Source organism: Panthera leo, chromosome F2 (genome assembly GCF_018350215.1).
Source record: "Panthera leo isolate Ple1 chromosome F2, P.leo_Ple1_pat1.1, whole genome shotgun sequence".
Taxonomy (NCBI): domain Eukaryota; kingdom Metazoa; phylum Chordata; class Mammalia; order Carnivora; family Felidae; genus Panthera; species Panthera leo.
Window position 1 is genome coordinate 82,864,972 of NC_056695.1, and position 27,107 is coordinate 82,892,078.

Sequence of the window (27,107 nt, forward strand, 5' to 3'; positions counted from 1 at the left end):
CCAATCAGTGGGACCCTCATGGGAAGACCAATGGGTGGTGGCTACGTCATCGCGGTGCGCGGAGGCGCTGGGCGGGGCGCGGCGGACCGTGAGGCGGGGCCGGTGGCGGTCGTAGCGGCTGTGGGGCCGGTGAGCGCGGGCGGCCGGCTGGGGATGGAGCGGGGCGGCCTGCGCCCCCGGCCCTCCCTGGCTGCACGAAGCAGGCGCGGGTGCTCGGGGCGGGCGCCGCCCGGGAGGCGGGAGCGGGAGTCGGGCGGTTCGTTCGCGGGGCGGGGAAGGATCTGGAGCCCTGCGTCGGGCAGAGCGACCTCGGGCCCCGGGGGGCGACGCACCGGCTTCGAGGGGCATATCCCGTCCGGGAGGAGGAGGGCGTCGCATTGATGGTGTCCCTCGGCTCGAGCCCGGGAGGAGCCGGGCGGGGGGCGTCTTGGAGCAAACGCCGGGAGCCGCGGGCCGGCGGGAGGGGGCGGCGGCCACCACACAAGAGGCTCCTCCCATGGTGACCACACTGGCTGCTTTCGTTTCCTCTCGTGACAGGTGCTCGGTTGGTCTGTCCTGTCACAGCGAGGTATGAGTCGTCCTCGCGAGAATTGTCTACAGGCAGAGCAAGGCCGAGGGTTGACGTTCGGGGCTTCTCAAGAACCAGTGCCCTAAGGACTTTCGTTGTGTATGAGGTCCGGAAGAACAGGGACTCTGGGGCCCGACTGCTCCCTCTTCCCTGAGCTCATCGCCCAGGCTGTGACCTTGGCCGGGCAAGATTTAGGGCTTAGTTTTCTAATCTGTTTCTGGGGGGATGACTGGGAAGCAGTTTTGAGGATGAGATGTTTGGCCCGCTGAGAGTCCACTGGCTGTTATTGCTGCTGAAGTCAGTAACAGAGCTGATATCCAGGTACCCCCGGGGTCCCAGGCCTTTTTTATATGCCCCTCGTTAACTTGGATGCGCTTTCTGCTGCTGCCTCTACCCATCTGAACAATTCCTGGCCTGGGGTCTTATGAATCCTATAGGTGTGAGAGTCACTGTGGTTTTTTAGGGAAAAGGGAGGTGTTTAGACAGGTGACAAAGACTTTGGTGGATGAGGTTTGCTGTTTGTTTTTCTGTAAGTCTGCAAAGATCTCCATGCTTGGCAGTACTACTGGACCATAGTAGTTAGGACTGAGGGTCATGCTGAGGGCTTGGGTTACTCAGGCTGTCTGGACACAATGTTCCCTGGGTACCAGTGCTTTTTACCTATGCTGGTATTTATTAAGCTGCGTCAGTGCTTCCAGTTCCTGTCCAAGGACCACCTGCAAGAGCTGGAGGAGGGTGGGGCAGGTTCCCGCCCCTTGGGAGTATCTTAGCCCCTCTAGTGTTTGTGTGCTTTGTGAGCTTTATTCTGGTTTTGAAGAAGAGAGGATCTCTGATAAGCAGCTTTGTGAGGCCTGAAGTACAGACGTTGGGGGGGGGGGGGTCCTGCAGAGCAACCGTCATCAAAAGCACACCCAGGCAAGTGGTCATTTTTGGTGTTGTGCTATTTATGTACTGTTTGATGGCTAAGTTTTCCTAAAGAGGCACCATGCTTCTGGAAGTAGGGAACTGGGGGGGCGGCCCCGTTCCTAGTTTCATTCAGTTCAACCCATTGTTAGGCACCTAGCACTTGCTTTTTGGTGCCACGGTCCTCCATTGAGTGCGAACTCTGTGCTAAGCACCACGCTGGGTTTTCCCACCACCAGCGATGGAGGAGGCTATGGCCGGGTGGTGGCCTGGGGTCTGTCCTCCCCGCTGAAGGGCCCTTCCCTGCAGGTGGCTTCCTGCCTGGCCCGGCGCCATGCACACGCTTGTGTTCCTGAGCACGCGGCAGGTGCTCCAGTGTCAGCCAGCTGCCTGCCAGGCCCTACCCCTGCTGCCTCGAGAGCTCTTCCCCCTGCTGTTCAAGGTGGCCTTCATGGACAAGAAGACTGTTGTGCTTCGCGAGCTGGTGCACACATGGCCCTTCCCGCTGCTCAGCTTCCAGCAGCTGCTGCAGGAATGTGCTCACTGCAGCCGGGCCTTGCTGCAAGAGCGCCCCAGCACAGAGAGCATGCAGGCTGTGATCCTGGGGCTGACAGCCCGGCTCCACACCCCAGAGACCGAGGCTGGCACACAGCCTCTCTGCAGGTATGGGTGCACCTGAGGGGCTCTCAGGCACGGGGGGTACAGAGAGGGTTCCCCCCTGAGGTTCCAGGCGAGTGCAAGAGCTCAGTGCGGAAACAGGCATGTGGCTTCTGTCCCAAGGTGGCTGGGAGTGGGTGTGGGTTCTGCTTCTCTGTCTCCTGCTTCAGCCTACCCGTGCTCCCAGGAAGCATGCCCTGCGGGTGCTGGACATGACGGGCCTACTGGATGACGGCGTGGAGCAGGACCCCGGCACCATGAGCATGTGGGACTGCACAGCAGCTGTGGCCCGCACCTGCATAGCACAGCAGCAGGGCGGGACTGCGGATCCTGGGCCGGCCCCCATTCCTGTGGAGGTTCGTGTGGACCTGCGGGTGAACCGGGCCTCTTACTCGTTCCTGCGGGAGGCACTCCGGAGCAGTGTGGGCAGTCCCCTGCGGCTCTGCTGCCGGGACCTGCGGGCTGAGGACCTGCCCATGCGCAACACTGTGGCTTTGCTGCAGCTGCTGGATGCGGGCTGCCTGCGCCGTGTGGACCTGCGCTTTAACAACTTGGGCCTGCGCGGCCTGTCTGTTATCATCCCACATGTGGCCCGATTCCAGCACCTGGCCAGCCTACGGCTGCACTATGTGCACGGGGACTCGAGGCAGCCCTCTGTGGATGGCGAGGACAACTTTCGCTACTTCCTGGCCCAGATGGGCCGCTTCACTTGTCTGCGGGAGCTCAGCATGGGCTCCTCTCTTCTCTCGGGGCGGCTGGACCAGCTGCTCAGGTGAGCAAGCCCCACTATTGCCCTGTCCTTTTCCCCTCTTCCGAGACCCTGCCCTGGTCCTACTTGGTTGTGACCTGTGTCCCCTGTTATAGCACCCTGCAGAGTCCCTTGGAGAGCCTGGAGCTGGCCTTCTGTGCCCTGCTGCCCGAGGATCTGCGCTTCCTGGCACGGAGCCCCCATGCTGTCCACCTCAAGAAGTTGGACCTTAGTGGCAACGACCTGTCCGGCAGCCAGCTGGAGCCTTTCCAGGGTCTGCTGCAGGCAGCAGCAGCCACACTGCTACACCTTGAGCTGACTGAGTGCCAGCTTGCTGATACCCAGCTGCTGGCCACGCTCCCTGTGTTGACGCGCTGTACCAGCCTCCGCTACCTCGGTCTCTATGGCAACCCACTGTCCATGGCGGGCCTCAAGGAGCTCCTACGGGATTCAGTAGTGCAGGCTGAGCTACGCACGGTGGTGCACCCCTTCCCTGTGGACTGCTATGAGGGTTTGCCCTGGCCACCGCCTGCCTCTGTCCTGCTGGAAGCTTCCATCAATGAGGAGAAGTTTGCTCGTGTGGAGGCGGAGTTGCACCAGCTGCTACTGGCCTCAGGTCGTGCTCATGTGCTCTGGACCACTGACATTTATGGGCGCCTGGCCGCAGACTACTTCAGCCTATGACCTCCAGGCTGTCCTGGTGTTCAGGGCTGCTGGAGACCCCTCCCTGCCTTAGGTAGACAGAGCCTTTGCTGGGACCCTGTTGGAGGCCTGACACGGAGTCACTGGTCTCTGGTTTCCTTGCTCTTGGGCTCTCACAGCCTTCCGATGCTTGGTGGAGCACCTTGCGAGGTTTTGCCCTGTACCTGTTCCCCTGACTGGCTGACTGTGGGCTTAAGGGCTGGATGCCAGGCCTGTTAAGGCCAGGCTTGGTTTGGGTGCACTTGGCTGCCCTCTGGTGTCCTGGTCCTCTCTTTGGAATGTTTCTGGGGTCCCAGCTGTGAGCTGAGAGGGTGTTCTGTCTGGGCCCTTCCCAAGAACAGACTGCTCTGGGGTTGAAGCTGGAACAGGGACCTGCTTCAGGGTGGGTTGGGTCCCCACGCACTGGAGCCTTTCATGGTTCTCTCTGCCCTGGCACCCGGGAGACAACCTGGCTGGGCTTTGGAGCCAGCGGGTGTCATTAAGGTACAAATGTGCAGTGTGTTTGGAACTTAAATTTGTGGTGTTTTTTTCTGTCCTAACTGGTCAGAATGACAGGTCACTGGCTCTGCTGTCCCCTCCAGCGTAGCCACTGGGTAACAGCTGTCTTCCGGTCTGCTGTCCCCCTCCCCCTTTCCCGGGCACCTCCACAGCCCTTCGCGCCTCTCCCACCTTGGGGAGGCCCCAGGTCCTCCAGCAGGCTGGCGGGCCAGTGGCCGGACCTGCAGAGCTAGCGATTAGGGTGATGCTGGAGGGCTCTTTTCTGGAGGGCTTCGGTAGGGCCGTGGGGAGCCTCCTCGGCCACCGTCCCTTGACGCCTTAGGGCTTCTGTCCGCAGAGCTTGGGGTCCGCAGGTGCCTGCGCCCCGCCCTCGGGCCCCCAGATCCCACACACGGCTCGCCGCACACTGCGCAGCTTTTACCCTTTACTGACTGCGCTGGAGCATGCGCGGGGCGAGCCCGCGGGCCTGCCAATCCGCGGAGACTACGTCATCAGCGAGCGCCCGCCCGCCCCTCTGGGCCGCACTCTTCAGCAGTGGAGCTCGTAGGCTGCCGGTGGCTGCAGCGGGAGGCCCTGCGCCGGCCCGGTTGCTGCGCCATCGGCAGCCTCCGTCGGGCCCTCGGCGAAGAGTGGCTTGGAACGGTCGATGACGAACATCTCGTGGCCTCGCTCGTCGCGGAGCTCCTCGAGCTGCGCGAAGGTGCAGGGCCCGTCCGAATAGTCGTTGACGAACAGCGCGCCCTCCCCCGGCAGTCCCGGCGCCTTTTTTCTCTTGCGCCGCCGGCGGCAGATCATGGTCGCCAGCAGCAGCGCCGTGAGCGTAAGGAGCGCGATGGCGCCCGCGATGGCCGTCTGGGTGGCCAGGCCCAGGGCGCGGAAGGCCATGCTGCCGGCCTCTTGCAGGGGCTCGTGGCTGACGGGGCCGGCGGCCGGAGGCGGCGGGGGCGCCAGCTGCAGCTGCTGCTGCTGGGACAGGTTGACCAGGAGCTGGAAGGGCACGCGGGCGGCGCCGCCGGCGTTGGAGGCCTCGCACTCGTACTTTCCAGCGTGGGCCAGGGTGATGTTGGTGAGGAAGAGCATGCCGCTGCCCGTGTCAGAGGCGCCGGGCCCGCCGGGGCGCGGTGCCCCGCCTTCTGGCTGGATCTGGGCCCGTGGCTGCCCTTCACGAGGCTGGGCCACCTTTCTCCAGGTCACCAGGGGCTGCGGGTAGCCGGAAGCCTGGCAGGCAACGCGCAGGTCCTCACCCAGGTTGGCCGTCACCTCCAGCGGCTCCACGTGTACAGAGGGCGGGATGCAGATGAGGCTACTGCCAGATATGTCCAGGAGACTTTGAAGTGCCAGGCGCGGGGGCTCTGCACACATGATGTTCTTGTCCCTGGAGCTGAGCAGCCGCTGGCCCCCTTCCTTGATCCATGCTCCCAGCCAGTGCAGGGCACAGTCACAGCGCCATGGGTTCTCTGTGGGCAGAGCAGTGGCGGACGGGTAGCTCAGGAATGGTCCCAGAACAACCTGTGCAGTTGGGCTTCTGCTGGCCAGAACCGGAACCCCTTTCCCACCTCCCGGAGAGGGGCCCCTGCCACCTCTTCTCTGACCTCAAGCTCCCTGGAGTGTGGGCAAGCTCTTCCCTCCCCCTGCAGTTCTGTGCTGCGTGGTCCAGTTCACTAATTTCTAAGAAAGCCTCTGCTCCTTTGAAGTCTCTCCCTACAGCAAGTCCCATTACTTGGGTGGATAGTCGGTGTCCCCAAAGGCATCCCACAGCACTGAGACCTCACCAATCCTGTCAGCCTCGTCCTCAGGTGCTGTGTCCTGGAAATGCCAGCCCTAGTTTTGTCTTTCCAGTTTCTGTCTGTCACCCCCATAGCTCCCGAGTGTCCAATCCCTCAACCGAGGATTTCTACCTTTTCTGTCTTAGTCCTTAGGCCAAGTCCCTGAGCTGTGCCCCTTCCAGCACTCCCATTCCTATCAGCCGCCCACGGATGGGTCCAGGTGACGGTATGACCCTGCAGAGCGCTCCTGGATGGTCTGGGATTCAGAGCCACTGCCATCAAAGCCCACTCCACACCTGGGCCTGCTTCCCACTGCCACCACTGTGGCCGAGGAAGATACCTTGGCATGAGAACCTTCCCCAGGAGGTACCTGTGAGGCGCAGGACCTGCAGGCTGGCCAGGGGCTGTAGGGCCTCACGACTGATGGTGCCCAGTTGGTTCCTGCTGAGGTCCAGCAATGCTAGTGAGGAAAGCCCAGCCAGGGCCTGGTCCTCCAGCAGCTCAATGCTGTTTTCCTGCAGGTGCAGCTCCTGCAGTCGCTGAGGGAAGGACAGCACATCATCAGGGGAAGGGGCCCTGGCGGCCAGGTCCCCTTCTTACGGCGCTAACCTGGGTTAACTTTTCTCCCTTTCACTGCTCCAGCCCCGCAGGGCAGGTGGAGGTATCGGAGGACCCTTGCCCTTGCCCACCTTCCCCCCCTCACCGGTAGGTGCAGGAAGGTGAAATCCAGCAGCTGCACTAGCTGGTTACCAGCCAGGTAGAGTGCACGCAGCTGGGCCAGGCCCGCGAAAGCGCCAACTCGCAAGCCGCGTAGCCGGTTGCCGGTGAGCGCTAGCTCTAGCAGGCGTGACTGCGCGCGGAAGACGCCTGGCTCCAGGGCGCGCAGGCTGTTATTGTGCAGGTAGAGACGGCGCAGGGCGGCGAGAGGCGCCAGTACGCCCGGTTCCAGGCGCGCGATGCTGTTGTCCTGCAGGAACAGCGTCTGCGGGCCGGAGGGAGGGTGGGAGGGTGTTTACCCTGCTGAGGGAGTCTCCCTCCCCTGGGGCTCTCCAGCACCCACAGGGACATTCACACACCCCTCCCTCCGTGTCGCGGGCACCTCTAGCCCGCGGCCCAGTGGCCCCAAGCGGTGCCCACCTGCGTCCCGGGTGGGATTCCGGGCGGGACGACGCGAAGCCGCAGGGCGCCGCACTCCACCGTGGCGCTGTAGCAGCGGCAGGCGGCTGGGCAGCCGGCAGCGCGGGGCGGGAAGCCAGGGAACCACAGCAGCCACAGCAGCAGCAATGTGGGCGCCCCCGGGGCCATCTCCCGCGGGACCGGCCGCGGACCACGAAGCTGCAACCTCCTGACGGGCCTCCTTACAGTCCGCCCTGGATGTGATGTGCCTCCTGAAACACAGGTTGGCAGGCCTGCCCCTAACACTTGAGAGCCAGCGAAGAACATGGATGGAGGCCCACACCCTGTGTCTAATTTCTGAAAAGTTATAAATCAGTTCAAGCAACCGATAAAAACAAAAACAAGAAACAAACAAAAAAGTTGGCTTTTTTCCTTTGCAAAAACACAGTCACGAAGATTTGGAGCATCAGGTTCCAGTTTAGAATTTCCAGAGTTCTTAGTCTTACCACACTGGCCATGTGGGGAGAGCCAACACCACCCCAGCCCCCTTCTCTTCCCATCTATTTCCATCTGGCACTGTAAGGGATTTTGCACTCATGCATGTGGGTGTCCCTACTTTCTAGCAATTAGCCACTCCTTGACTCCAAGGTACAAGAGCCTGGTGCAAAGTGTGGGCTTGGGAACATGTAGGTGGTGAAGCCCAGGACCCAGTTACCCAAGTGCAGGCTAGAAGGGGAAGAGGCTCTAGGAAGACATTTCTCCTTGTCCACATGGAGATGTCCAAAAGCAGAGCCCAGAGCAGAAGTCTTGTGCCCCCAAGACGAAGCCCAAGGCCCCACACCACAAGTGTCCTTGTCTTCACCTGACCCTGACCCAGCATTGTCTAGTCCTTTTTTATCCCTAGAACTCATGCTCTGTCTCCTGACCCTGGGACCCACCTGATGTATGTTGATGGGAAACATGGGTAGAACCGATCCTGGGAGCCACCAGCCACAGGAAAATGCAAGCATAGCTTGGCCAGCCCCTGCCCAAGCCCTTGTGGGGGTGAGGGTGGGTGGAACAGCTTAGACAGAATTAGGGTTAATTCTCAGGAACTTGTTAGACAATTGGGGGTTGTGATACACAATAGGAAAGTCAGTTCACGAGCCATGGCCTATGTTCTCTCTGCTGTTTCCCAGAATAGTGCTTCTGTTTTGGGGAGTAGGAAGGGCCCTGGAACAGCTGGGTTGTAAAAGAGGGGCCTTGGGCCACCAGCTGGGTTTCTAGGATAGTTCCCAAGTGGGCTCTGGGAGCAGTGACCTCCTGGATGGTAAAGGAATATATAGTGTGTTGGGGATTTATGCACATGAACCGGTGATCCTATAAAGATGGGAAGACCTGTGTCTAGTTCCAGGCACAGTGAGTCCAGTTTTAAAGGTGGGGACATGGGCTGAGAAGCCAGCTAGTCTGGAGCCAGGGACAGCAAAGCTGAGGGTGTGCTGTCATGCAGCCTCCAGCCCTTCCTCAAATGGTCCCCACTCCGAATAACTGCCTGTTTTCCAAGTCTCTCTGCTAGCAAGAGTGAGTCATGTGGAAAGGGACCAAGTGCCCTTGATGTCTGTTCGAATCTTGCTCTAAATTGTAACTCATATGATTATTTAAAGTCACTAGAAATGAGGTAGGCACAGCAAAAGTTTTAATGGAATAGCTTTGGCCCAGGCAGAGTCAGTTCCCAGGTGTCTCAGGATGTGCGTGAAGCCCAAGAATCTAAAGGCATACTCTGGGCTCCTGGGATCCACTTCCCTGAGCATAAGGGCTGGTTCAGGTCTTGCCCAATCAGGCTCCAGCAGCCAGTCCTCTTAAGTAGAGGGGCTTCTTGGCTTCCTCCTCAGGATTCAAGGCACTGTTCACAGGGACACCCCCTAGACGCTGATTGGAATAAAAGGGCCGGCCTGAGCAGGGATGAGGGCCCAGGCGGGAAGAGCAGAGGAGGCCAGCCCAGAAATCCTTTTACCCAGCGGACAGCCCTCTAATCCGGTTGGGCAGGGGGCGGGGCGTCACACACAGGATTCTGCGATGGCTGTTACCGTCTCCAGGGCACCCATCTGTGCGGAGACTGGAGCGGCGAGGAAGCCCTGCGACCCCCTCGGGAGCAGTGCGAAGCCCAAGTCGCGTGCCTCGATCCCCCATGGTGTCACCTGCATCCCCTCCAGCTGGGTCTGTCCCGGGCCAGTTCAGGCCAGGGCGTGGTCCCCGCCAGGTCGCCTCCCCTTCTCGATGCGCGCTGGGGACATAGCCGGGAAGGCCCCCGATCCCACCCCCATGCCCACTGACCTCGGGTCGGGCGCCCCCTCACCTGACGCTCCCGCGGCGCGGCTCCCCCGCTGAGCCCGAGGCGCCCAGGCCCACCGAGCAGTGCAGGGCGGGGGAGGGGCGGACGCCGCTCGCGCACGCGTACTGGAGCCCCTGCGCCTCCAGCCGCGCCGCCGGGGCCTGCCCCTGTAGGCGAGGGCCGAACCAAAGGACGCCCCAGGCCCGAGGTGTTGGGGGATGGGGGGGGGGGGGGGGGGGGGGGAGTAGAAGGGCCCGCGACCCCGCCCCTCCTCGCGTTCGAAGCCGCGGCAGCACCTCGGACAGCGCCGAGCACCACGGGGCCGCGGTGCACCTCTGCCGCGCACGCGCATTCGGCCGGCGCGCTCTTTCGGTGGCGCGTGCGCAGCGATGCGCGGCCCGGGCCACAGCGGTGAGGGGAGAGGGGGCGGGACCTCGGCGGGGCCAGGGGCACCGGCGGCCGCCAGCCTTCCTGCCTGCGGCTCAGGGCCGCGAGGCGGCGAGCAGCAGCGGGGCCAGGTCCATGGTGAGGGCGAGGCGGCGGCCTTGCCAGCGCACGTGTGAGGGCAGCGCGGGCGCGCCGGGCGGGTACTCGAAGCAGGCGCTAAGCTCGAAGGCTAGGGCGGAGCGCACCAGACCCACGCCGCCCGCTCGCTCTGGCGCGGGGTGGTAGAGGCGGCCGTTGGCGGCCAGAGGCAGCAGACGCGCCGGCTCGAAGGGCACGGCCAGGGCCTCACCGCCGCCGCAATAGGAGAGACGCGGGGGCCCGGAGCCCGAGGCCAGCAGGTGCGTGAAGACCACCGGCCGGTCTTCGCAGCGCAGGAAATTGCGCTCTCTGCCGCAGGGCGAGAGGAACGGGAAAGAGGCCTCGTAGCGACCGCTGTGGTTGGGTCTCAGGCGGGAGAAGAAGGTGACCAGGAACTGTGGGTCTGGAGGAGAAGGACACGGTTGCTTACCATGCCACGCTACCCTACCCGGGGCCCTACTTCCCCAGGCAATCGGCGCGCCCTGGGCAACGCCACGGGCTGGCGCCGGATGTGGGCACACCACCTCGGCCTCACTCTAGACAGCAGGGCTCATGAGCACAGGATGCCCAGTCCTCTGCTTCGGACGGGCCAGTCGGCAGGCTGGGGAGCAGAGCCCGCCAGGGCCTTGCCGAAGGGAGAAGAAAGGTGGGGAAGAAGTTGCACCGGTACCTTTGAAGCAGGTGATGAAGTTCTTCATTTTGGAGTCATCCAGGAAAAGCTGCAGACAGAGGGGCAGGCCGTGGCCCATGAGTCCCAACTGGAAGCCCGACAGAGTCGGCCCCAGGGCGGGGAGGCTTGGGCAGGCCTGAGCCGGGGCCAGTGTCCACTCTCCTTGCGCTCCTGTGCACGCCGTGTGCAGGGAGGCGAGTGGAAAGTAAACCTGGGAACCCTGCCAACATTCCTGCATCTATCCCGCACTCCGGGCCGTGCGGGTTCCTGGGCTGCCATGCCCTCCCTGTACCTCTCCCTTCCTCCTTAAAAGTTTCTAATCAGATGTGTCACCTCCTCCGCGGAGGCTCCCGGACCTGCTTCCTCCCGGATATGCTGGATGATTCCCCTGCCAGGGCTTGCAAAACAGGCAGGGCGACCCGAAGCTGGGGATCACAGGGTCGGGCAGGATCTGGGGATGCAGAGCGCACGAGACGCAGCAACGGGTGGCAGGTTGGCTGCTGGGGGGCGGGGCGGGGGGCGACCTCTCTCGGGCTGAGACCGGGCGCCCCAGGCGGTCCAACTCTCGGTCCCACCTCAGCAGTCAAGTTCTCATTCTTTAGAGACCCCGCCCACCCATCCGGCCCCGCCCCTCTCACAGGCGCCCCCTCTCTGGCCCCACCTCTCTAACCGGTGCGCCCGCTCCGGCCACGCTCCCGGCCCACCTGGCCCTGATGATCCACATAATAAAAATACTCTCGCGTCTGGGGCTCTGGGGTCTGGCCCTGCGTGTAGGAGACGCCCCCGCCCCCGCCGCAGGCCCGGGTCCCCGGGGACCGCGCCAAGACCACGGCGCACGGCCGGAGCGCCCTGCATGCCCTCCACATCTTCCTCCCGCGCCGGAAGCGGCGCGCGGGTCACGCGGGACTGGCGCTGCGTGAACAGCCTTCCTCCCCGCGACTCCGCGGCCTCACACTTTGGTTCCGGCAGCTGTCGCGGAGCTCGCTTTCCCGGGTCGCGCGGGATTCCAGGGCCGTGGGCAGCCCCTACGCTGTTCATTCTCTGGCCTGCGGGAGCGGCCCGTCCTGCCATCCCGCCGGGGTGGGGGAAAGAGACCACCTGCCGGCGGGGTGCGCACGCGAGACGGACTGGGAACGGGGCCCTGGCGGGAGTGCAGGTTCTGTCCCTGTCCCTCTGCCCTCGGGGGCCGACCGCCGGCACTGGCCTCTCGGCCTACCGCTCAGAAAGTCAGCTTGGTGGGGCGGAGTCTGCGTGTTCAAGCAGCTTCGGAATCAACACTGCCTAGCCATCTATGGCAGATTGAGGGTAGGGAGGGTCGCAAAAAGCCCACTCCCCGCGCAAACAGGCCTTTATAAAGAGGTCAAGATACATACCCCGGGGGCCTCAGAAGGCGCAGGGCGGCCCAGCACCCACCTGGTGCCTCCTCCCTGGCCCTCATTCCCAGGAACCAGCCTTGCTTGCAGCCCACCGCTCCCCCCCCCCCACCCCCCGCATTCTCCTCTGGTCTGTCCACCCAGGTGACTGTGCCAGCCCACAGGCTGGCTTATGTGGTGGGCTGCCCAACCCCCAAACCAGCCCCCTGCAGCCCTGCTGCGACTGGAAGAACAGGAGTCGACAGAAAGTGACCATGGCTCTGAAGTGTCCATATGTATTTTATTCACACAAAGTGTTGTCACCTCTTGAGTCCATGCGTCAGAGCCAGAGTCTGTGGCCGGGCCACCCACCCCAGGCCCGGAGACCACCCGACTGAGGACGCTACCTCAGGGAACACCCGGGCCACGGCAGGGCTGGGCTTTTTTGTTTTTAATAAATAAAAACTCAACTCTAAAAAATATATATATATATATGTATATATATATAAACTGGGGAGAAATTAAGTTTTACAATTGGAACTCAAAATTCCAAAATGGAAAATGTACAAACTGAGAGTCTAGGTACTTCCTACCCCCAGCTCTGGCCTTGAGGAAGGGCACTCCTGGGCGCTCCCTGGTTCCCCAGCTTGGGGTTCCTTCCCTCTCTTCTACTGCAGGTCCCAGATGGGGATGGGGCAGGGTTTGGTTTTTGGTCAGGAGCCAAGAAAGTGGCGAAGAAAATGAAGGAGTGAGATCAACTTGCTCTGCAGAGGACAGGCTAGGACGGCTCAGAGATAAATAGCATTTGGGTTAAAACTATGTCATTAGCAAATTTAGTTCTTATATCTTTCCCTCTATATCTCTATACACAGGCGGGTTGGTGTGCCGGATAGATTCTGAATTTATAGTTACACGAAGAAAAAAATACTCTTGCCCCCCACCCCCACCCTGCCCCAAGAATGCCTGCTCAACCCTGCCCCCCACCCCAGAGGACTTTGGTTTGGGGGCCCCTCCCTACCTAGAGAGAGCCTGCCAGGCCCTGCTCTGGTGATGGGACAGCCCAGTGCCCTGGGGCCCCCAAATTCCCACGGTCTCCACGTTGGAGGCCACAGGTGGCAGGGGGCAGGAGGAGGCTGCAGGCCAGGAAGGAAACAGAGGGGAACCGGGGAGGGGCAGAGGAAAGAGGGGCAGCCGGGCAGGGTCCAGGCCAGGGCCAGGCTGAGCGCAGGAGCCCCAGCTCCAGGGGAGGGTGGCATGTGCTCTCGGGCCGGCCGGGAGGGGCAGTGTCACTTGGCTCCAGGAAACAGAAGGCACTTTCTCGGGGCTGACCGGCCGGTGGTGGGCGGGGCGGTGCCCACAGAACTGGCCACGAGGCAGCGGGGTGGGAGGGGGGTGTGCGGACAGAGACGCCCTTCCCAACCCCTCTGCCCTGGCTGCGACCTCAGGCCCGGGGCCTGGGTGGGAGAGCTGGGGGCTTCCAGGGCTGGGGCGGGCATGGGCGGGGCCTGGCATGCTGCCTCCGCGGCTGGGGCGTTCCCTCCCCCCTCCCGGCGTGCTCCCCTGCCCGGGCGCACACCCGAGCGTCGGCTCTGTCCCCACCCTCGGTCCTTGGGACCCACGTGCTATAGCACGCCCTCCATGAAGCTGGTGTCCAGGTGCTGGATGAGCACGCGTAGGAATGACATCTCCTTGCGAGTGTTCTCGAAGATGACGCGCGGGTCGTCCGACCGGCAGCGCAGGCAGTTGGGCGCCATGACCATGGCCAGGTTGCTGACATCCATCTTGGTGATGGCCACGTTGGCTGGCTGCACGAACACCTGCGGAAGGGAGAGGAGGGTGGGCCCAGGCTGGCGTGTTGAGTGCTCGGGGAGGGATGGGGGGGGGGGGGGGAGTGCCCCACCGCATACCTGAAGGAAGCGGATGAGGTAGCACAGCACCAGGCGGTTGATGCGGGGCAGCGAGTGCACCACGGCCACGGCGGCCTCAGGGCTCTCGTAATGTGCGATGCACTGCTCGTAGAACTCGTGCGGGATCAGGGGCTCTTCCAGCTCCCGATACCACAGCTTCAGCAGCGACGCTACAGACACAGAGCAGGGGGGAGGGGGAGGGCTCAGCCCAGCCTGCTCGACAGGCACCCCTGTAGTGGGAGCAAGGGCGAGGCAGGGGATGTGTCGGGGAGGGGAGGCAAGTGGCGTGACCAGACTGGAAAGAGTCCACCTAGCCCAGGTAGGCTGCCCAGGCCGGCCCTGGAGGCCTGGGGGATTGTGCAGGGAATGAAGGAGGGCTGCAGGAAGGAGGCCCCAGGGGAGACTCTGATGGGCAGGGGGTGTCTGTGCTGGAAACGGACCGGGAGCCACACTGTTCCAACGGCCCAGACCTGCTCCAGCTCCTAGGCGAATGGGCTCACCAGGGACGTGGGGGTCCTCCAGGCCTGTAGGCACCTTCCACTGGTCTACCTGTAGCTTCAGGGCGTTCACTTCATCAATGTCCCCAGGAACTCTGTGGAATACACGGGTGAGTCTCACCGAGTTGGAATCTGTCTTGCCCTTGATCAGGCGCCTCCCCATTAGACTGGCCTCTTTTCCACCAGGGAGAGAGGTGGCTTGGGGCTCCTACCCCATGCATGCTGACTGCTGTCCCTCCCCACTCTGCTAGCCACCCCCGTGCGGATGCCATTATCACCGAGGCCACTGAGGACCAAACCCACAAGCCTGTTTCCCCAGCTGTTCTCTTGGGGCGTGGGTGGAGGGCCTTGTACCATTCCCCCCGCAGGGCAGGAGCTATCATCCCTATTCACAGGCGAGCGGTCTGCTTGCTGTTGCTGTGTCTTTCTAGGCTCATGTCTTTGGCTCTGCCTGTGGTTGCTGTCCAAGTGCCTTCTGGGACCCTGGTGGCCATTTCTGCTCGGGAACGGTCTCTGGCTGACCCCCCTGCCTAAAGTCAGGCGTGCTGCCATTCAAGGGGACGACTCTCTGACTTGCTTCCTAAGGACAGGGCCCTGCCCTGCCTCTCCAGGCTACCTAGTGGCCCATTTGCCCCAGGGTGTCCCTCCCCACCTTCAGATGACGGCCTCCTGTGGAGGGCCTCTCTGGCTACTCCCAAGCAGGGGCATGGGTCTGGACCCCAAAACCCAGGGCTGAAGCACAGAGGTAGGCCCAGTGGTCCTGGTGTCTGACGGCTCCTGCCTGCCTGACACACAGTGCAGCCACCCGAGGCTCCCACACCCAGGGCCCAGGTTGCGGGGCACCTGAAGATGCCTTCCGTCTGGTCACCGTTGAGCGCTAGCACCTCCTCAGACAGACGTGTCTGTACCCAGGGCAGCTGCCGGTCAGGGTAGCGCTCCTTCTGCAGGCTCATGACCTCCTGCAGTGCGCTGCCAAACATGGATGGGCTGAACACAGCGTTCTTGGCGTGCCGGATCTCCTCCACGTTGGGCTTCTTCAGCCCCTGCCAAGATAGCCCAGCTCTCCGTCTCGGTGTGGCCCCACTGCCCTGCTCCCAGCCTTCCCTGTGCCCTGTACCCCTCCCAGGGCTGCCTCTGGCTCGGCCACCCTCCCTTCTCCCCTGTCCTCTCATCCCCGGTAACTCCAGACATCTGCCCAGTCAGAGCTGGCGGTACCCGCAATTCCCTGGTCCCCAAGTCACTGGGGGAGGGGCAACATGCTGGGCCACCTACACTGTCCCAAATTTTTAGGTGGCCCTTGTTGGTCACACAGGAGGAAGAGGGGAAGGACTCCTGGAATGAGAGCTGCCTGTGGCAGTGGGAAGCCCAGGCTGGCTGACCTGGACCATGTGAGACCACCCCGGGGTAGAGGTGAGGGGGGAAAGCCTGAGGTGGGTACGGGCAGCAGCTTCTAGAGGCAGGACTACGGAAGTGCATTCGAAGGGAGAAGGGGAAGGGACAGCCAGGCTCCAGGACAGCTGCCTTCAATAGTTGGGGAAAGGTCTGGCATAGGAGGGCCTGAGGGCTTCCTGGGTAGGGGTGGGGTGGTAGGCTGAAAGGGAGGAGGGAGTGGACAGAAGGGAGAAGATGGCCACAAATCCTAAGACCAGGGAACAAGGTCCAGATGTTTGGTGTGACTGAGGCCCCTCTACGGGTGCCGCAAAATGTGGGCTCAGGGCAGGGAAGATGAGAGGTTGTGGGAGGGGTGTGGCTGTCCAGCTCTGCCAGGCAGTAGGAGGCCCCAGCAGCAGAATGGGGGCCAGGGAAGTGGCTAGGGGAGCACACTACTGGGACCACCCGCACAGCTACCAGTGGGGGGTCTGGGCTCTTGGACCATCATGGCCAGGTGGGTGGCCCAGTGTGAGTGAAGGGGCACACGGTCGTCTTCTGAGCCCGCCCTGCATTCCCAGGCTGGGCCTCCCCTGGGTGCAGAGGCAGTCTGCCAGGGTGGGAGGGTCCCTTCTGGGAAGGGTGGTCTCTTAGCCTGCCCACGTGCTGTGCCTTTCTCTGCCCCTCACCCGCACCAGTATGACGGCGACAGGCCTGGGGCAGCTGGTGCTGCTGCGGCAATGCGTCCCACCCTCACTTGGGCCGGCGCCCTGATGCCCCGGCCTAGCCACACATGCCTTTGCCCGCAGTGGCTCCTCAACTTGCGGTGCAGCCCCTGCCCGAGGCCTTTCCCAGCTGCCTGCCTAGGTAGGCTCCCTGGAGCACTTTCTGTGCTGTGAACTGTCACACGCCCCACCCCGAAGCCGAATGTGCAGGCTGGGCTCAAGGTGAGCGGGACACTCAGTAGGATGTGAGGGGTGGCTTGCCAAGGCTTCCTTCTGGACCCTGCCTGGGGGTCACCGGCACAGCCTGCCACCCCTGCCTGGCTGCCCTAGGGGAGCTCGTACCTTTTTGGCCCCCGTCAGGGCCGCCTTTTGCAGCTTGTGGTAGCAGTACTTGGCGTATGTGCTGATCGCCACCCCTGGAAGAGAGCAGGTTCTGGTCGGCTGGGTGTGGGTGCGCGGGGCACAGAGGCTAAGAGAAGCAGCAGCAGGGGTGAGGAGAGGCAGCTTCCGCAAGAGCCCTGGGGGCCCGGGCCAGTGGGTCCTCACTTTTCTGGGCTAGGTCCTTGAAAGCAGAAACCCACATCGAGAGGCCAGAGGGACTCCCTCGCCTCAAGGAGCCAGGCTTGGGAGGCGACTCCTCTGCCAGCCCACCCACACTTCCTCACGGCCAGGAAGGGCAGGCTGGGAATGAGACTTATCCCCACTGAGTCACAGGCAGGATAGGGCAGGACCTGGGCCCCGGGGTCTCCAAACCCATGCTCCCCTTGCAAGTTAGCCCCGAGGAGCCCCTGACAAGGGTCATTTCCACAGGCAGCAGGGCTAAAGGAGCTTAGTGCCCTCTGCCTTGGTCCAGCACTGGGGACGGGGCTTTGGGCCAAAGGTCCTGCAGCCCTGCGTCCAGCCAGGGATGCTGTGTAGCTGTGGTAGAGGGGCCTCAGCCTGCCGCGCCCCATCCCTGTCTGTTGAGGGCTGTGTGGACAGGAGTCACGGAAAGGGAAGCCAAGGAGATGGCTGCAGTGGAAAAGGGGATGAATGTGGAGAGAATGCCCCATGTCCCAAGCTTGGGTGTCAGCGGGAGGGCCACGCCACAGAAGGACACCTTTAAATTCTGCCCGAGGGCTGAAGGCGGCTGGGAGAGGGCTTTTCTAAACTCTGCCCCTGGCAGAAGTTCTGGCTAGTTGTCATGGGGGTGATGGCTCGGGTGGCAGTTTGAGGGCAAGAACCTCAGGGAACTTGGCCATGAGGTTCTCCAGATACAGAAATGAGGGGAAGGAGAGAGAAGCACAAGGTGGGGAGGAGGGAGAGGTAGTGGGGGAGGAGATCCCACACAGGGTGGGTTTGAAATGTGTGCAGCATCTTTCCTGGTGAAGGGGAGGGGGGTGGTGGGGAAGGGAGGGAAAACAGAAGCAGCGACAAGACCACGAACACGCAATGGCACGGAGCCCAGAGGAGCCATCCAGGCATAGGTGCCAAGGACCAACAGACAGAAAAGCTGTAACGTGTGCCTCCAGGCTCAGGACTGGCCCCTTCTCTGGAAGGCCCTGCCCCTGCTGGGTCCACCTGCCCCAGTGCCTGCCGGCCAGAGGGAGGCCTCTACACCCAAGTCTCAAATCCAAATACCCCCATCTTCTTTTAAGGGAAGCAGTTTCTTGTGGACGTTCAAGCACATGGGGGTCTTTGGACCTCAGTGTGAAAAACATAAACATGGCTTAATGAAAATCTTTTTGAGTTATCCCAAGATAGTTTTATTATTGTAAGTGGTAAGGGGATTCTTTTTTAGAGTAAAGTGAAAACAAACATTTCTTATTCTCCCTGGAGAATCTGTTTCCCTATGGTCCCGGGGGGATCCACAGATCCCTGGCAGAGAATCCTAGCTGCTGCCTCTGACAGGCCAGCTCAGGACACAGCACCTAGAACCTTCTGCCACAGGCCGACCTGGCCTCTCTGGGCAGGCTGTCAGGAACCTGGAAGGCAAAGGGGGCCTTGGGCTTTACACTGGCCACCAGGAGCCCAGAGAGCACTTTGTAGCAGGCAGCAGACTGGGTAGGGCCTAGCGAATGCCTCCTGTCTCAGGGCCTCTCCAACAGACTGTGGTCTGAAGATCCTGAGGCTGCCACCTCTCAGTTGGTAACCCTGGTCAGAAGGCAGCCTTTCTGGGCCTTAGCTTCTTCCTCTGTAGGATGAGACAAGGACACCTACCTCACAGGTGCCCATAAAGGGCTGACCTTGGGGTCTGGTGCACAGCTCAGCAGCTGCAGGTATCACAGGGAGGACCAGGGCTGTGGCCATGTATGCCCAGAGTCCCAAGAGCCCCTCTGCACCCTGTACTGCCGTGGACAGAGCTCCCCAGGCCGGGACTGAGGGCTGTCTGCTGAGTGCCTGGGAGGATGTGCAGGGCCTACGGCCAACCCAGGGAGACTCTCACGGTGGTGTGGGGTGCTCTGCTTTGGGCCCACTGACCTGTCCTAGCCTTGCCAGGACACGCCATGCCCAGTCTTTATGTGGGGAGATGGTGGCCCCCAGGGGACTGACAGAAGCAGCTGAGTCTATGCTGCTATGCCAGGGATCCAGGCCTGCCCTGGGGCCTTAGTGCCCCTGAGCCCTGGCTTCAAGCCTCAGAAGCCGCTGGATCTGGCCAGAACCTGCCACTGCCACCTCTTGGCATGGACACTGCTGGGTCCCAGGGCTTCTAGCTCCCTCCTCACTACCCAACACCATCTTGGGCTGTAGTGTCCTGCTTAGCCCAAGCCCAGGCCCACAGGAGCCCATTCGCTGTGCCCCCAGGCCCACCTGCCTGTGGCAACACGACTCGTGAACAGGCTCCGGTAGGAGCTCAGAGCCCCTCCACTCCGTTCCAGATGGGTGTGGCCCAAGGGCAGTTGAAAATTGTGGACTGCAGCTTCCCCTTTGTGTCCAAGGGCAGCATGCATCCAGAGAGCTTCCCAGAGGAAGGGGTGTTGAGGTTGACTGGTATTAGAGAAACAGAAATGGGGCAAGTCTGGGGAATGAGTTATGTGTACCAAGGCTGAGGGAAGTGCCAGGGGTGGGGCAGGGGCTGGTCCCAGAGCCCCGGTGCCAGGAAGGGAAGCTGACAGGACAACAGTGAGACCACCAGCTCTCCCAGCAAGGAGGGTACAGTTTTGGGTTAACAGGGCTTCCGTGGAGCTTGGACAGCAGCAGGATGGGGGTGTGAATCTTGAGCCAGGCCCAGGAGAAGGGCAAGGCTGGTGGGGTTGGTTGGAAAACCCATGGGCTCCCACCAGGGAAGCAAGGCTAGGGTGGCCTGGGTTGGAGGTCAGGACTGGGCAGGCACTGGCCCTCAGGGCACTTCCTCAGCAAACACTCACCTAGGGGGGCTTTCGCAGGCCTTGCCCAGTTCGTCCTCACGCCCCTCCCCACTGAGAGCCCAGCGTGAAGTTGGAAATTGTTCTGAAGCACCTCGGAGAAAGGCGCAGGGCAGGTGTGGCCTCTCCCAGGACCCTCTTCAGTGACCTGGGGCCTCCGGCTGGCTCAGGAGGCCGCAGGCCTGATGGTTAGTGCCACCCCACCAACACCCCTTCCAGCCCAGAAGCGGTTAGAGAAAGGAGGCCAGGCGGCCTAGGCCGGAGAGCAGAACTGTGCAGACACAGCGCACAGGGGCTGTGGGGAGAGGCCCTACCATCCGGCTCCTCAACATAAGGCTTGGGTTTCTTTCTCAACTTGGACTTCTTCTTAGTGTTCCTTTCCAGGAGCGCTTTCATATGCTGCGTCACTGGGGAGCAAACAGAGCCATGAGGACCACAGAACACAAAGCCAGGAATGCATGCCCACGCGGGTCGAGATGTGGCTGGCGAGGAGGCCCCTGGGCCTGCTTGCGGCTGACCCCCATCAGCTGGGAAGGTATTGCACCCCTGCTGGATTCCTCAAAGGGAAACAGGGCCATGGCCAATGCCCAGCTGGGGCTGAGGAGCACCCAGCCCAGCAGTGATGTGGTGTGTGTGGTTGTGTATGGGAACGTGTCTGGACCATGTGACCCGGGTAGGTACTGGGGCCCTGCTGAGCACTGTCAACCAGAAAGCTGGCTCTGTTCATGCTAGAGGTGGGCAGGAAGATGCAGGGGAGGTGACCCTGGTCAAGAGAAGAGAGGCAGCCAGTGCCTGACCCTCTGGCTGGCTGGAGGAGCCCCCAGCCCAGCCATCTGGCTCCTAAATGGCTGCACTCAGGGGTCCCAGGCTCCTGAGCTGGTGCTGGAGAAGGTGCTGAGCAGCACAACAGGCTTCTGGGGTTGATCTGGGCATGCCTCCCACTCTGTGCAAAAAAACCTTACCACTGTTGATAGGGAGCCCTTCGCACCCCCTCCATCCTGAGCTCTCTGGAAGGGAGTCTCTATGCACAGCCCACACTAAGGTTGGGAGTTTCGCTCTTCTCTGACAGTGGACCATTTACACAAATTATGTGTTATTCTTCTGCACAGGAGATTGCTATCTTACCTATCATTTATTTTTATCACTAAGGACTTGTGGGCGTATCATTTCACACTCTGAGTTATAATCCAATACGACTTCATTTTCCCTCAACTGCTCCAGCTTTGGCCACTGGGAGCCCTTTCCGTTGGCTCCTGTGTCCTGACACACCCTGCCAACTCCCCGTGGCCCCACCAGCACTTTCTGACTTGGGCACTGCATCGTGTACACTCCCTGCACCAGCCCTAGATTCAGCTGTTTTTCCAAGGAGCCCTGGTTCCTTGCAGTGGAAAATGGTATTAGGAACCAAGATCTGGGTGTGAGGTGCGCTCATTGCTTTTGGGGTGCTGACAGAGCTAGTAAAGATACATTTGTACACTAGCCCCTGTATATGCACATCCCTCCAATATCCCCACACCAATACTTCCAACTGTGATCCGCCACCACAGGACCCTCTAGACTCCTCTAACTCATTTGTAACTGTTGTATCTTTTTACTCTCTGAACAGTGTCTTTTGAAGAGGAGATTTAATTTTGTTAAACTCCAATATATCAATGTTTTTCTCTTGTAGATAGTGCTTTAAGTATCACACATAAAAACCTTTCCCTAAGTCAAGAAAAACTTTCTCCTGTGTTTTGTACTAGTTTTACAGTTTTAGGGTTTTTTGTTTGCTTTTTAAATTTAGGTTTAGGACTTTCCTTTTTTGTTTGTTTTGTTTTTTAAAGTTTATTTGAGAGAGACAGACACAGCATGAGCAGGGGGTGGGAGGAGAGGCGGGTGAGAGAGAATCCCAAGCAGGCTCTGCACTGTCAGCCCTTGAACTCACGAACTCACGAACAATGAGATCATGACCTGAACCGAAACCAAGAGTCGGACACTTAACCAACTGAGCCATCCAGACACGGCTACAGTTTTTTAGGTTTTATATTCTGGTTTATGATCTGAGGTAGCTTTTGCATACAACATAAAGTATGGGTTGAAGCTCATCTTTTTATGCATTTGGACATCCACCTGTCCCAGCACCATTTGAGGAAAGCACTATCCTTTTCTTCACCGAAGTGCCTTTGTATCTCTGTGTAAAACTGGTTGATCATATATGTCTGGGTCTAGTTGTGGACTCTATTCTGTCCCACAGATCTACTATCTACCTTTACAGCGACAGCTTATTCTCCTGGCTACTATAGCTTTGTAGCAAGACTTGAAGTAGGGTAGGGTTAGTCCTCCAAATTTGCTCTTTTGTTTCAAAGGTTATTTTGGCTATTCCAGGTCCTCTGTATTTTCTATGGATTTCAGAACCAGCCTGTTAATTTCTAAATTAGGATTGAATCTATATATCAATTTGGGTGGAAGTAACATCTTGACACTATTGAATCTTCTGATTCATAACATGGTATTTCTCTCCATTAACTTAGGCCTTCCTGACTTTCAGCAATGTTTGGGAGTTTTCATTGTAGAAGTTTTAGAAATCTTTTGTCAGATTCATCCCTAACTTTATCATATTTTTTAAATGCTACTTTGGGTTTTTTTTTTCTTTTTTTAAGATTTTATTATTTCTTTTATTAAAAAATTTTTAATGTTTATTTATTTTTTGAGAGACAGAGACAGAGTGTGAGCTGGGGAGGGGCAGACAGAGAGAGACACACACAGAATCCAAAGCAGGCTCCAGGCTCTGAGCAGTCAGCACAGAGCCCAGTGCAGGGCCCAAACCCACAAACCGCAAGATCAAGACATGAGCAGAAGTCTGACGCCCAACCGACTGAGCCACCCACGCGCCCCAAGATCAAGTGATCTCTATACCCAATGTGGGGTTCAAACCCATGACCCCAAGATCAAGAGTCGCATATAACACTGAGCCAGCCATGTGCCCCCAGATGGTATTTTAAAAATGTTTATTTCCAGTAGTGTGTTGCTATTATGTAGAATCATGATTAACTTTTATATTGGTCTTATTTCCTACAACCTTGCTAAACGCACTTATTGTAGTATTTTTATGGATCTAATAGAAGATTGTGTTGCATGTGATTAAAGAAAATTGCACACTTCCTTTCCAATTTGGATGCCTTTTCTTTTCCACGACTTTGCACTGTCTAGGCCTCCAGCATGATGTATAGTAGATGCAGTGGGGTTGGGGGTTCTTGCCTTGTTCTTGATCTTGCGGGGAAAGCATTCAGTCTTTTATCATTATGTATGGTGCTGGCTAGAGGTGTTTCTTAATTGTGGTAAAATATAACCATGAAAATGTAGCCATAGAGCCATTTTAAGTGTACAATTTAGTGGTATTAGATCCATTCGCAATTTCACGCAGCCATCACATTTATTCCTAAAATCCTTACATCACCACAAACAGAAACCTTATACCTATTAAGCAAAAACTCTTCATTTACCCTTCCCCAGCTCCTCGTAACCTCTAATCTACTTTCTGTCTCTATGAATTCGCTTATTTTAGATATTTCATAAAGGTTGGATTATACAGTATTTGCCCTTTTGTATCTGGCTTCTTTCACTTAGAATAACTTTTCAAGGTTCTTCTGTGTTGTAGCATGTAACAGAGCTTCATTCCTTTTTATGGCTGAAAAATATTCCATTGTATCAACAGACCACATTTTGCTTATCCATTCACCTGCTGGACACCTGGGTTGTTTCCACTTTTTGGCTACTGTGAATAATGTTGCTATGAATATTGCTGTACAAGTATCTGTTTGACTTTTTACTTTCCATTCTTTTGGGTACTGAAGGGTTTTAAAAAATATTTGCCTTTTATCTGGTTGAAGAGGTTCCCTTCTGTTCCTAGTTTGTTTAGAGTTTATATCAGGAATGGAAATGTTGGATTTTGCCAAATGTTTTTTCTGCACTTATTTGGATGATCACATGGTCTTTCTTTTTCACTGTTGCTATGGCAAATTACATGGAATTTTAATGTTAAACCAACCTTTCATTCTTCAGATAAACCCTGCTTATTCAAGATGCATTATCTTTTTTTTATATATTGTTGGAGTCAATTTGCTAATATCATTAACAATTTCCGTGTTTAGGAGAACTGTCTGTGCTTTTCTTTTTTTGTAATGTCCTTTTATAAATTTGGTATGGAATGAACTGAGAGATAGTCCCTCCACTTCAGTTTTCTCAATAGGTTTGTAAAGAATTGTTACACAAACAATGGAATGTTTGCTAGAATTTACCAGGGAAGCCATTTGGGCCTTTAATTTTCTTTGTGGGAAGGTTTTAAGTAACAATTCAATTTCCTTAATAGATACAGGATTTTTTTTTTTTTTTCTTTTTGGTTGTCTATTGCTTATTGAGTGATCTTTGGTAGTTTGTGTCTTTCAAGGCATCTGTCCATTTCCTCTTTAAAATTTTTAATGTTTATTTAGTTTTGAGAGAGACAGAGAGAGAAACAGAGAGAGCAGGGGAGGGGCAGAGAGAGGGAGACACAGAATCTGAAGCAGGCTCTAGGCTCCGAGCTGTCAGCACAGAACCTGACGTGGGACTTGAACCCATGAAATGTGAGATCACGACCTGAGCCAAAGTCCAATGCTCAAACAACTGAGCCACCCAGGCGCCCCTGCCCATTTCCTCTTAATTGTCAAATTTACGGCATAAAGTTGTTTGTAACATTTCCTTTTCCTTTTACATGTTAAATCTGTCGTGATATCATCTCTCATTCTTGAGATTGATAATTTATATCTTCTTTTCATTGTGATTAGTCTAGCTAGATATTTATCAATTTCATTAATCTTCTCAAAGAATTAGCTTTTTGTTTCATTGACTTTCTGCATTGTTTTTCTGTTTTCACTTTTACTGATTTCTACTCTGATCTTCATTATTTTCTTTCTTCTGCTTGCTCTTGGTAGCATTTATTTTTTAAGTTTCTTAAAGCAGAAATTGAGGGGTGCCTGGGTGGCTCAGTCAGTTAAGTGTCCAACCTCAGCTCAGGTCATGATCTCGCCGTCTGTGAGTTTGAGCCCTGCATGGGGCTTTGTGCTGATAGCTCAGAGCCTGGAACCACCTGCTTTGGATTTTGTGCCTCTCTCTCTGCTTCTCTGCTGCTCATGCACTGTCTCTGTCTCTCTGTCTCTCTCTCAAAAGTAATTAAACATTAAAAAAAAATTAAAGTAGAAACTGAGGTCGCTAATTTGAGATATTATTTTAGAATAATCTCCCTCTAAGAACTGCTGTGGCTGCATCCCACAATTAATGTATGTTTTGTTTTCATTTTCTTTCAGTTTAAAATATGTCCTAATTTCCCCTTAGGTTTTTAAATTTTGTTAATGTTTATTTATTTTTGAGAGAGAGACAGACAGACTGTGAGTGGGGGGCGGGGGCGCAGAGAGAGAGGAAGACACAGAATCTGAAGCAGGCTCCAGGCTCTGAGCTGTCAGCAAAGATCCTGACGCAGGGCTGGAACTCCCAAACTGTGAGATTATGACCTGGGCTGAAGTTGGGCCCTCAACCGAGCCACCCAGGTGCTCCCCAATACCCCCCTCCATCCAGGTTTTTATTTGACCATTGGGCTATTTAGTAATATGTTCTTTAGTTTGCAGATATTTAGGGATTTTCCAGATATCTTAGTGTTAGTGACTGCTAATTTAATTGTGTTGTGACTAGAGAACACACTTCTATGATTAACCTTCTTTAGCATTTCTTGAGATTAGTTTTATGGCTCAGAATATGGCCTATCTTGAAAATGTGGCTGGGATTTGAGTCCAAATGCTCTGGGTCCAAAATCTATACTCCTACCTATTCTAATGGTGGCTGCTTTTCTTTCTTCAAAAAAAAAATTTTTTTTTTTTTTTTTTTTGAGAGAGAGAGAGCACGCAACATGAGCTGGGGAGAAGCAGGGAGAGAGGGGGACAAATGATCCAAAGGCCTGACAGCAGAGGCCTGGACACTGTGGGGCTCGGACTCATGAACTGTGTGATCATGACCCAACAGGAAGTCGGACACTTAATCAACTGAGCCACCCAGGCACACCTATGGTAGCTGCTCCGTTTCTTAAACAGACTTTCAACTAGTCCTTCTGTTTTCAGCTTCAAGGTCACACCCTTTCCAACCATTGCTAGAGGAAGCTGGCTCCACCCACTGTGGAGCTTTTAAGGGTTTGCTACCTACTTCAGCTTCTAAGCCTTGTCACTGTCTGCTTGGGATCCACATTTCTTGGTCTGCCACGTCAGCTTCCTGCCACTTGTTCATGTACTTTTCAGCTTCCAAAACATAGTGTTCATGCTCTTTGTCCTTGTGGGCTTTATTAGTTTTAATGCAGTGAAATATACACAAGATAAAATTTACCATTATAGCCATTTTTAATTGTACAGTTCAGTGGCACTAAGCACATTATTACTGTTGCGCAACCATCACCAACCATCTCCAGAACTTTTTCATCTGTCCAAATGGAAACTCTGTAGGCATGAAACAAGTCTCTACCTGTCCCTCCCCCAGCCTCTGGCATCTGCCATTCTTTCTGTTTTTATGAATCTAAATATTTTAGGGCCCTCTTGAGTTGACTCATACAGTATCTTTTTTGAATTGGCTCATTTCACTGAGCACATTGTTCTCAAGTTTCATCCATGTTGTACACGTGTCAGAATTCCCTTCCCTTTTTTTAAGGCTGAATAATATTCCATTTTATGTATGGACCACGTCTTATTTATCTATTCATCCACTGATGAACACTTGAGCTATTTCCACCTCTTGGCTATTGTGAATAGACTGCCATGAACCTGAGTGTACAACTATCTGTTCATGTCTCTGCTTTCAATTCTTTGTGGTATATACCCAGAAGTGGAACTGAGGGATCCTATCGTAATTCCATTTTTAATTTTTTGTGGAACTGCCACGCTGTTTTCCACAGTGGCTGCAACATTTTACATTCCCTTGTAAATTTTTTTTTTCTCATTTTAAAAATTCCTTCCCTGTTCATTAGTTCAAGGTGGAGTCCGAGTAACTGTATGTGTCAAAACTGACACCTTTACCTGGAAGCCCTAAGTCTTAGAGCATTAACAGTAAAGGAAACTCCTTAGGGTCTGCACCCTCCACGGTGCTGCTATGTGGAGCACGAGGGAGAGCTGTAATCGGTGATGTCTGCTGAGACCCTGCGAGGGAGGTCCTGAGGAGACAAGTGTCGTGAAAGCATTCTGCTGGTGGCTGGCACAAAGGTATGACCATGTATGAGACAGGAGACAGGGCTAAGCTGGGGGTCAGCAGACAGGTGAACTGGGGTTCACTGCACTGGCGCCTTGGTCTCGCACAGTGGTGACCACACAGATGTCACACGTGCGCTGGCACCCAGGCGAGCAACACAGCTCAGGGTGCGGCACCACCTGGGAGCCAGGCTTACTTCTGCCCTTGCCAGTGA

The 27,107-nt window shown here is 57.1% G+C and overlaps 4 protein-coding genes across 22 annotated transcripts in view; 1 reads left to right on the forward strand and 3 right to left on the reverse strand.

The window, feature by feature from the left end:
• Positions 1 to 75: 75 nt before the first annotated feature.
• Positions 76 to 4,145, forward strand: LRRC14 (leucine rich repeat containing 14). 8 transcript variants are annotated; one of them, XM_042923991.1, is made up of 5 exons: positions 98 to 129; positions 538 to 674; positions 1,781 to 2,134; positions 2,316 to 2,900; positions 2,993 to 4,145. In XM_042923991.1, the coding sequence occupies exons 2-5, from the start codon at positions 670 to 672 to the stop codon at positions 3,558 to 3,560; spliced, it is 1,512 nt and encodes a 503-aa protein (XP_042779925.1). In that variant the 5' UTR covers positions 98 to 129; positions 538 to 669; the 3' UTR covers positions 3,561 to 4,145. The 8 variants fall into 8 exon arrangements, with proteins under 8 accessions (XP_042779930.1, XP_042779927.1, XP_042779925.1 ...); XM_042923994.1 differs by having other exon boundaries at positions 120 to 129; positions 538 to 568; XM_042923996.1 differs by lacking the exon at positions 538 to 674 and having other exon boundaries at positions 76 to 129; positions 1,914 to 2,134; positions 2,299 to 2,900.
• A 143-nt stretch (positions 4,146 to 4,288) lies between these two features.
• Positions 4,289 to 9,662, reverse strand: LRRC24 (leucine rich repeat containing 24). 4 transcript variants are annotated; one of them, XM_042923950.1, is made up of 6 exons: positions 9,294 to 9,356; positions 7,897 to 8,866; positions 6,980 to 7,315; positions 6,546 to 6,824; positions 6,213 to 6,381; positions 4,289 to 5,533 (listed from the first exon to the last, which is right to left on the reverse strand). In XM_042923950.1, the coding sequence occupies exons 2-6, from the start codon at positions 7,966 to 7,968 to the stop codon at positions 4,605 to 4,607; spliced, it is 1,785 nt and encodes a 594-aa protein (XP_042779884.1). In that variant the 5' UTR covers positions 7,969 to 8,866; positions 9,294 to 9,356; the 3' UTR covers positions 4,289 to 4,604. The 4 variants fall into 4 exon arrangements, with proteins under 4 accessions (XP_042779884.1, XP_042779886.1, XP_042779887.1 ...); XM_042923952.1 differs by lacking the exon at positions 7,897 to 8,866 and having other exon boundaries at positions 9,294 to 9,662; XM_042923953.1 differs by lacking the exon at positions 7,897 to 8,866 and having other exon boundaries at positions 6,980 to 7,230; positions 9,294 to 9,613.
• On the reverse strand, positions 9,662 to 11,330 carry CF2H8orf82 (chromosome F2 C8orf82 homolog). Its single transcript, XM_042924047.1, has 3 exons — positions 11,169 to 11,330; positions 10,465 to 10,513; positions 9,662 to 10,197 (listed from the first exon to the last, which is right to left on the reverse strand). The coding sequence occupies exons 1-3, from the start codon at positions 11,328 to 11,330 to the stop codon at positions 9,752 to 9,754; spliced, it is 657 nt and encodes a 218-aa protein (XP_042779981.1). The 3' UTR covers positions 9,662 to 9,751.
• A 770-nt stretch (positions 11,331 to 12,100) lies between these two features.
• ARHGAP39 (Rho GTPase activating protein 39) overlaps positions 12,101 to 27,107 on the reverse strand; it is a 109,868-nt gene continuing 94,861 nt past the window's right edge. For 5 of the 9 annotated variants that reach the window (XM_042923918.1, XM_042923917.1, XM_042923919.1 and 2 more), the window contains 6 exons: positions 19,972 to 20,064; positions 16,656 to 16,729; positions 15,064 to 15,263; positions 14,224 to 14,315; positions 13,724 to 13,893; positions 12,101 to 13,633 (listed from right to left, as the gene is read on the reverse strand). In XM_042923918.1, coding sequence (XP_042779852.1) covers positions 13,439 to 13,633; positions 13,724 to 13,893; positions 14,224 to 14,315; positions 15,064 to 15,263; positions 16,656 to 16,729; positions 19,972 to 20,064 — 824 coding nt within the window. In that variant the 3' untranslated portion in view covers positions 12,101 to 13,438. The other 4 variants (XM_042923916.1, XM_042923920.1, XM_042923921.1 and 1 more) reach the window with 4 other exon arrangements.

Excerpts from the sequence above, each read along its gene's own strand:
- LRRC14 (XM_042923990.1), top strand. The coding sequence starts at position 497 with ATGGTGACCACACTGGCTGCTTTCGTTTCCTCTCGTGACAGGTGCTCG. Across the intron at positions 2,135-2,298 it reads GGCACACAGCCTCTCTGCAG|CCTACCCGTGCTCCCAGGAA; the intron begins GTATGGGTGCAC and ends CTCCTGCTTCAG. Across the intron at positions 2,901-2,992 it reads CGGCTGGACCAGCTGCTCAG|CACCCTGCAGAGTCCCTTGG; the intron begins GTGAGCAAGCCC and ends CCCCTGTTATAG.
- LRRC24 (XM_042923950.1), bottom strand. The coding sequence starts at position 7,968 with ATGCTTGCATTTTCCTGTGGCTGGTGGCTCCCAGGATCGGTTCTACCC. Across the intron at positions 7,316-7,896 it reads TTCCCATCAACATACATCAG|AAATTAGACACAGGGTGTGG; the intron begins GTGGGTCCCAGG and ends ATAACTTTTCAG. Across the intron at positions 5,534-6,212 it reads GCAGGTCCTGCGCCTCACAG|AGAACCCATGGCGCTGTGAC; the intron begins GTACCTCCTGGG and ends CTCTGCCCACAG.
- CF2H8orf82 (XM_042924047.1), bottom strand. The coding sequence starts at position 11,330 with ATGTGGAGGGCATGCAGGGCGCTCCGGCCGTGCGCCGTGGTCTTGGCG. Across the intron at positions 10,514-11,168 it reads ATGTGGATCATCAGGGCCAG|CTTTTCCTGGATGACTCCAA; the intron begins GTGGGCCGGGAG and ends CTCTGTCTGCAG. Across the intron at positions 10,198-10,464 it reads CTTCATCACCTGCTTCAAAG|ACCCACAGTTCCTGGTCACC; the intron begins GTACCGGTGCAA and ends CTTCTCCTCCAG.